Here is an 8,013-nt window from a genome sequence, read left to right as displayed (position 1 = left end):
TATAAAGATTGATAGTGTTGGACTGCAATTTACAAAGTATACAAGTCAAAATATACTACAAAATGTCAGAAATATATGCACTTTAACTGGTCAAAACTAATAAAACTGAATATATTAAAACTACCTGTCATATATGCTTTGTAATTTTTATTTTAAATCAGATCTCTGTTTCCTCCAAGCTTTCTCTTTTGATGAAGAAGGAGAGGGTAAACCTTTATTGGAAGCTGTTAAAGTTGCTAGAAAACCAAAGTTCAGAAAGATAACTTCCTGTCCCAGTGTGGAAAAAACATTTCAATAGCTATTCGTCCCGGACTTTGACACTATAATGATCAAACTTTCATTTTTCCTAACTTCCGTTAAAAACAAAGGGCCTTATTGTGCTGCTATTCATACGCTGGCATTTCTTTAAATGTGTGGAAAGACCACAGTATACCCATTATACAGTGTATTGAGATAGTAGTGGTTGCTATGTTGGCTAATTTTAAAAGCATTATTTCAAATAATGGAAATAAGGCTACTGGTATGTAAGCCAAATTATTTTTTGTAAAATCATATTAATAGAAGTTGATCTTTTGTTCATTGAAGTAAATGACAACAGTCCTATTGACTTCAATGGTGCAAGATCTGGCCCCAAATAGGGCAGTCTGTCCAGTCCTAGGAGGCCATTGCTGCTTTCTTGAAAATGCTTTAGTGTTGGCACGAGAGTACAGGGTTTCATAGCACAAGAGCACCTGGATTTTCATACATAAATTAGGCTGTTTGGAAAAACGATCAGGCTTATGTAGAGTCATTACCAGATTTTTATAAAAAAAAATGAAGGGGAGATTAGGGAGAGGTAGTTGTCTTATCCTTTACAAAGCCTGTTTAATAATTTTTATTCTTCTCTCATAAGAACATAAGAATGGCTGTACCGGGTCAGACCAAAGGTCCATCTAGCCCAGTATCTGTCTACCGACAGTGGCCAAACATCTCTCACACACCTTTTGAGGAGCTATGCTGAAGCCGTCATCCTTCTAGCAGAGGAGGCTTGGAAGACTTTACTGTTGAGTGCTAAGTCTCTTTTGCAACTCAGTTTTGCCTTTGCAGGATTTCTTATGCTATCTAGAAACTAGGACAGAGAACAGAAACCTCCTCTCCCACATAGCAGTGCACTCATTATTATCACTTAGCCATTGGGCAAGCCTGACTATCATGTTGAAAGCATGCGTAAGCGGGGGAATGGTCCCACTACTGTGGAGAACTTTCCTGGCTTTTGAACTACCTCGGTGAAATGGACTAGCGGAATGATCTGAGTCCTCGCTCCTATTCCTTTACCCAGAGGCCTCCCTGCCCTCGAGGACTCCCCTTGCACTCTCGTGTCTGACAGAGTCCTCGTAATCTCGACATGGCTGGGCCCAGGATTCCTGGGGAGCTCAACCCCCAACCTTGCTGTGGTCACCTAGGTTAGGGGCAAGGATGCTTTTTTGACCCATTGATTATTACATATGATTTAAAGCAATACAGTTTAATTAAGAATTAGTTTTGAAAGGAATAAGGAAAAATGGGAAAGGTTAAAGGAAACACATTACCCCGTTCTCTGGTAGGGAACATCACAAACAATGTCCCTGGAATGTCAGAGCAGTTCGCAGTTTGTTTCTTGTAGGTCCCAGGCCGCCTTCTCAGGCTCTGGCTGTGCTGCAGGGATGCTGTGGGCAGGACCGGCGCTAGGGTTTCTGGCGCCCTAGGCGCCGGGACATTTCGCCGCCCCCCGCGCGGGGGCTCCGGCGGAGCTGCTGCAGGCATGCCTGCGGCTCAGTCACTGGAGCCGCAAGCTCCCTGACCCGGGGGGGGGGGGGCGCCCTGGGCTGCCGGTCGGGGTGCGGCTCCCTACCCGGGGGGCGCCCTGGGCTGCTGGGCTCCGGCGGCGGCTCCCTGACCCCGGGGGGGGGGGACGCCTGGGCTGCCCGGGGGCTGCCGGCGGCGGTCGCTGACCCCGGGGACGGGGGCGCGCCCTGGCTGCCCGGCGGCGGCTCGCTGACCCCCGGGGGCGGGGGCCCCTGGGCTGCCGGGGCGCGGGCGGCTCGCTGACCTTGGGGGCCGTGCGACGGCGGGCCCCTGACCCAGGGAACACCTTGCGGCTGCCGGTGGGCAGGCAGCTGCTGCTGCGGGAGCTCAGCCCCTCCAGCGGCTGCAACCATTTAAAATTTTTTGGGGGGGTGCCACTTTTTGGTGTCCCCAAATCTTGGCGCCCTAGGCAACCGCCTAATTCGCCTAAATGGTTGCACTGGCCCTGGCTGTGGGTTGAACACTTGTTCTGGCTGTGGCCACATGCTCTCAGGCTCTAGATGGCAGGATGCTTCTTCCCAGTGTCGGCCCTGCCCTGTCAGGGTTACAATCCCCCTCCAAGTCTGGGCTGCAGGGTCTGTTGGCTGAGGCATCTCCCTGTGCTGGGCCCGCTGCCCAGGGTCCCCCACACTCTCCCCAAGTGCTCACCATACCAAGCTCTGGACTGCTCCACTCTGCCTCAGCATGGCTGCTGCTACTGCTCTGCTTCCAGCTCCCTGGGCTGTTTCTCTGGCCCTCTGGCTCTGGTTGCTACAGCTCTGCTCCCAGGACAGGTCTGCTCTGCAGGCTGCTTCTGTGAGTCTGCTCCCAGTTTTGACCTGCTTTCTAGGCTTCTTTTCTAGCCCCTCTAGCTCTGGTTGCTGCAGCTCTCCTCCCAGGGCAGGTCTGCTCTCTTTGGGCTGTGCTCTGGCTTTGGGGCTGCAGCCCTGCTCCCAGCAGCTTAGCTTGGGCCCCTGCTTTCTCCTTAGCTCAGTCCCACTCTGTGTGACCCAAGGAATTCCAGCTCAGACTCCCCCCCCCGGTCTCCTGACTCCTTGACTAGCCTGCCCGTCATGTCAATCAGGCTGACCTGGAGCGTTGGCCTCTCCCCATTGCCCCTGGGGACTGTCAGTCTCAGGGTCCTGATTTCCCTTCAGCCCTCCCCCTTTTGGTGCTGGGAGCTAGCCAACCAAAAGACCCCCACTGAATGTTAGTAAGGCGACAACAGTCCCCTTACACATGGTCACTATATGGATGTGTAGTGGGGTATACAAACCATATACCAAGCAAGAAGGTTTTAAAGAGCAGCTTTGGAATGAGGTAGCCCTGGCCCATTGCACCTGGAGGACATATCAATCTTCGTAGAGAAGCCTTAAAAAGGGAGAAGCTCTTTTCAGAAAAGCCAAGCTTGGAGAAGATCATGGCAGAAAGACAATCTTAGGCTGACTGTACTTGGGCAGCTGGAGGATCCAGATAGGACAGAGGAGTTGTTATTCTTTATTTCTTTTCCTTTCCTCTGTTACCTTGAGGACTGAGTTTAGGGGCTGGGCCCTGAGATAGACCTCTGCTGAGAATATAATCCTCTGGCACTGAGAAATTGGATCCATTATAGGAAGTAGCTTCAAAGAAGGAGCAAGAGCTCTGACAAAACAACCAGTTACCACAAGTGTCCCGGGGCTGGAACCCAGAGTAGAGGGAGGTACTGAGTCAGTCCCCGTTCCCCCTCTCCCCCATTGCCTCAACATGAGGACTAGCTGGAAGACCCCAGACAGAAGAGGCCAGAAGGATTATTGGGCCTGGACCAGGACTGTCAACCCGGTATGAGGGCCTGGGACTATTGGGTGGAAACTCTGGTGTACCCTGGAAGAGGTGAGATAAAAGATGACCCAGCTGGAGGGCCAAGTCACAAGGACCTGGCTGGGAGGATGTCACCAAGCATTTTAGTAGACCTGGACAGCAGGTGTATGAGTGTGAAATCCCACAATGTTTCACTTGGCCACAAGGTGGCTAACCAATTGCTGAGTCACTCTGCAAGGGGACCTTTATAATTAAATACTTTCTCCCCTCAGAGCTTGAATGCAAGATAATGTAAGTTAATGGGAGAAACATATTGCACTGATATAATATGCATATAACACTTACTCTGCCACACAGCAAATGTCTTGTATCTTGGTGACATTCTAGTACACAGGGAGTGTTCATTTTAAAAGAAAGGGGGTGTTTGTTTCTGTGATGTGAAAGTAGGACACTGTACCAAATTTAAATCAATAAGGGCTCTGATTCCAGCTCTGGCTTTGTCTGCTGTAGGTCATCATGTCGGTCTCAGAAAAAGTGAATGATGTTTATGAAGAGTACTTTAGCTATTCAGGGAGAGAGGATTGAGTTTAATTTGAAAAAAAAAAAATTGCCCTCAGCACAGACTGAGGGAGGATTTGCTAGATCAGAAGAAAAATACAGGGGTCCAGTGTAATTGTATAATTCCCAAAAGGAAAGCTGATCTTTTCTTCAGAATGAAATTCAATAGTAGTGTTACAGGAAAGGAATAAATAATTCACGTATAAAGACTGTATTACATAATAGGGCAATTTTCAGCGCTCACTAACTGTACAAAGGAATAGGAATTATCTTCCAGATTAAGTAGTTGTGGGGACATAGGAAGATGTATTGACCTGTGACTTTAAGAACACCTAATTAAATAGTCCTTGGGGAAATCAGAACCTGTTGTGTGTATAGGACAAAGCAATTTCACGTTCTTTTGTATTATTGCAGAAGATTAACATATTGTTCTTCTCTGCAGTCTTGTTTAGGTAAGCGATTGTAGTGTAGAAAATCAGTGGACTTTTTTAATATTTATTTTGTCCTGGTGCTTGTTTGTTAACCTTAAAAATGTTTTGCAATTTTTTTTCGGTGAGTGATGGGATTGCAAAAATAAACATTGTAGATGAGAGTGGCGGGGAGGAGGAAGATGTTCAGCATTCCCCCACCTCTCCTTTCAGCCCATTTTAAGATTCAGGAATAAGCAAACGGAAAGAATAACAAACAATACGGACACGCATCTGATGTTTAAGCCCTCCTCCTAGCACTTTGTATGCGCATAGCCAGAAGGCGCTCAAGCAGCTGCCGCGCGTTAGTTCCAATAGTTTAACAGGCAGCTTTGTAGCTCTAACAGAAAGCCGTGCTAACGCAGTTTCTTCCTCCATGTTCATTTGCAATGATAGCAAGTAAGTGATCTTTGGCAACGGGATTGTCAGAGGAGTGCTAATGCTTAATAGGTTTCTGTAGAGGAGTTCGTTGTGTTTTTCTTTGCAGATCATTATCTATAAAGAGACGCTGAGGGCAGGCAACACCATGTTGAAAACAGAATAGGCTGAGCCGGAGTAGAAGCTCTGCACGGTTCTCTGGAACTGAATTAACAAGGAAATATTTTAAACAACCAAAACAAATATCATATTACTGTATTATTAAAGCTACTTGGGGAATATGGCTCAGCAGACAACAAGCCCAAACACCTTGACTGTACCTGAAGTTGATAGTCCACAGTGCCAAAATCCATGGCTGAACGAGGATCTTGTAAAGACCTTGAGGGAAAACCTGTTGCAGCATGAAAAGTCCAAGACATCCAGGAAGCCTTCATCTGTTTCACCCAGGTTATCTCCAGTCATTTCTCCGAGAAATTCTCCAAGGCTCTTACGCAGGATGCTTTTGAATAGCAACATACCAAAACAGCGGCGTTTCACTGTGGCGCATACATGGTAAGAATTGTGCACATTGACAGAAGAGATTACACATAGGGTTAACTTTTTATCTCTGCAGCAGCGCAGTGCTTACTTTTGCACAGGAAGCTTTTATTTTTTTTATCTGTATTGTTCCAACGTTATTCCATAAACTGTAGAATAATTCATAGTAAATCTGGAATCTTTCGGATTAGTATTAGGAATGGTTTAAGAGTGCCAGTCACTCAAAGTTGACTACAGGTTTGAAGTTTATCGTAGTACATTCTATTCTAGATATAAAATGAGAATACACAATGTTGGTGTCAGGATTACTTTTTCTCTCTGGTTTTCTTAGGAAATTTCCTTCTCTGCTCCTCTCCCGCCCCCAGCCATTCATACAAGGATAATAAAAAGGACATTTATTTGACTCTTTGCTGTTCAAGTCAGAGTGACTAGGCAGAGATTTATGTGTGTGTGATTTTATTTTTTTTTTAAAATTGTCATATTTATAATCTAAGTAGATTATCTAAGACTAGATCTCCATTGCGTTCAAATTTAGTAGAACTTTGTAGTAGCAGAAGGGGCTAGGTCCTGTGTATGGAGTAGTTGTTCTTGTTAAAATAATTATTGTAGTAAATACAGGAAAAGACAAAAAGTAATTCCCCGTGTTAAATATTTATCACTGGAATGCTCTTTTGATGTGTGTGGTTAGTTAGATGGAAAAACATTCATATGCATTGAATCCCTCTGTGTATTGGTAGTATGCTTTCACATTTATCTTTCAAAATTATATCTATTGTATTCTTGCACTTCCAGAAATAATGCACTGATATTTGTTGTGATGGTCTTGTCATCTTTGATATGTGCTATCTTTTCTTTGTGGGATTAGTGTAAAGGAAATAAGCTTAGAGCAGAAAGTGATGATAAAGGGTGGCATGTTTTGATCAGTAATGTTGATTTCATTAGTTGAATGAAATTAATTGCAGAACATAGCCATATGTTATGTTTATGCACTATGGTGTGTGTGTGGGTGTGTGCGCGCATATGTGAGCATAACAGAAAGTGCATTTAATATAGAAATGGTAAAACGTGTCTAGGGCCTAATCAGAATCAACAATACATATTAAAATGAACATGAATGCAGCATAGCTACCAGAAAAGGGATTTAGACATTACTGTAGGAAGATGACAAAGTAATTAGTGAAGTGTGTGGATATAGTGTTGAGGAAAAAAAACAAACAAAAAACAAGTAAGATTCAGGGAGGCATGGAGAAGAAAAAAAAACACTGCTGTTATACAGGGTGCTTGTTAAGACCTGAATTAGAATAACAGAGTACCTTTCCACTGGGGAATGTTACTGCTCCTTGGAGAGGAGAGGAAAACAATGTTTTCAAAGTTTAGGAATGTTTGTTTTCAAAGACATGTACCTGATAAGAAGGCATTACAAATGTGTTAGAGAAAACTAAATAAAATTAAGAAATGTCTTTTTCCCTTGATCAATATACATAAAATCCCAAAAATATCAAACTGTTCATCTTAGTTATGGGTTCAACAACTTGGTAATCAGCTTTTAAATGAGTAGATCAAAGTAAAAACAGAACTTGGATAGAAATGTTTCAACAAAGGTTGAAACCAAAATTAATTTGCCAAGAAAAGTCAACAAAGAAAATACAGGGTTTTTGTTTTGTTTTGTTTTTTATAATAAACTTGTAAGAAGTTGAGCAATGGAGAATGCTCAGTATCTCATAATTGACTCTCCTGTTGAAGCTGTTCAGCTTTGTATAACTCAACTCATTGGAGCAGGAATTAGAATCTGGGTGTCTCCCTTCCTAGCTGAGTGCCCAGTTGTCTGACTACAGAGTTTCTTTCTCTCTGGGTACGTCAACACTGCGGGATTATTCCGATTTTTACATAAACCGGTTTCGTAAAACAGATTGTATAAAGTCGAGTGCACGTGGCCACACTAAGCACATTAATTCGGCGGTGTGCGTCCATGGTCCAAGGCTAGTGTTGATTTCCAGAGCGTTGCATTGTGGGTAGCTATTCTGTAGTTATCCCATAGTTCCCGCAGTCTCCCCCGCTCCTTGGAATTCTGGGTTGAGATCCCAGCGCCTGATGGGGCAAAAATCATTGTCGCGGGTGGTTCTGGGTAAATGTCACTCATTCCTTTCTCTGGGAAAACAACGACAGACAATCATTTCTCGCCCTTTTTCCCTGGATTGCCCTGGCAGACGCCATAGCACGGCAACCATGGAGCCCGTTCAGCTTTTTTTTTGTTTTTTACTGTCACCATATGTGTACTGGATGCCGCTAACAGAGGCGTTACAGCAGCACTACACAGCAACATTTGTTTGCTTTTGCATGATAGAGACGGTTATCAGTCGTTCTGTACCGTCTGCTGCCATTGTAAATTGGCAGTAAGATGACGGTTATCTGTCGTTCTGAACTGTCTGCTGCTATCATGGGTGCCCCTGGCTGAGGTCGGCCGGGGGTGCAA

At 44.7% G+C, this 8,013-nt stretch overlaps 1 protein-coding gene across 1 annotated transcript in view; it reads left to right on the top strand.

The window, feature by feature from the left end:
• Positions 1–4,889: 4,889 nt before the first annotated feature.
• The window catches only part of PDE4D (phosphodiesterase 4D), a 654,671-nt gene continuing 651,547 nt past the window's right edge, over positions 4,890–8,013 (top strand). Inside the window, exon 1 of the mRNA XM_075066967.1 lies at positions 4,890–5,555. Within this exon, the coding sequence (XP_074923068.1) occupies positions 5,284–5,555 (272 nt within the window). The 5' untranslated portion in view covers positions 4,890–5,283. The remainder of the gene's footprint in view (positions 5,556–8,013) is intronic.

This window comes from Chelonoidis abingdonii, chromosome 6 (assembly GCF_003597395.2).
Source record: "Chelonoidis abingdonii isolate Lonesome George chromosome 6, CheloAbing_2.0, whole genome shotgun sequence".
NCBI lineage: Eukaryota > Metazoa > Chordata > Testudines > Testudinidae > Chelonoidis > Chelonoidis abingdonii.
This window is presented reverse-complemented; position numbering and strand designations above follow the sequence as displayed.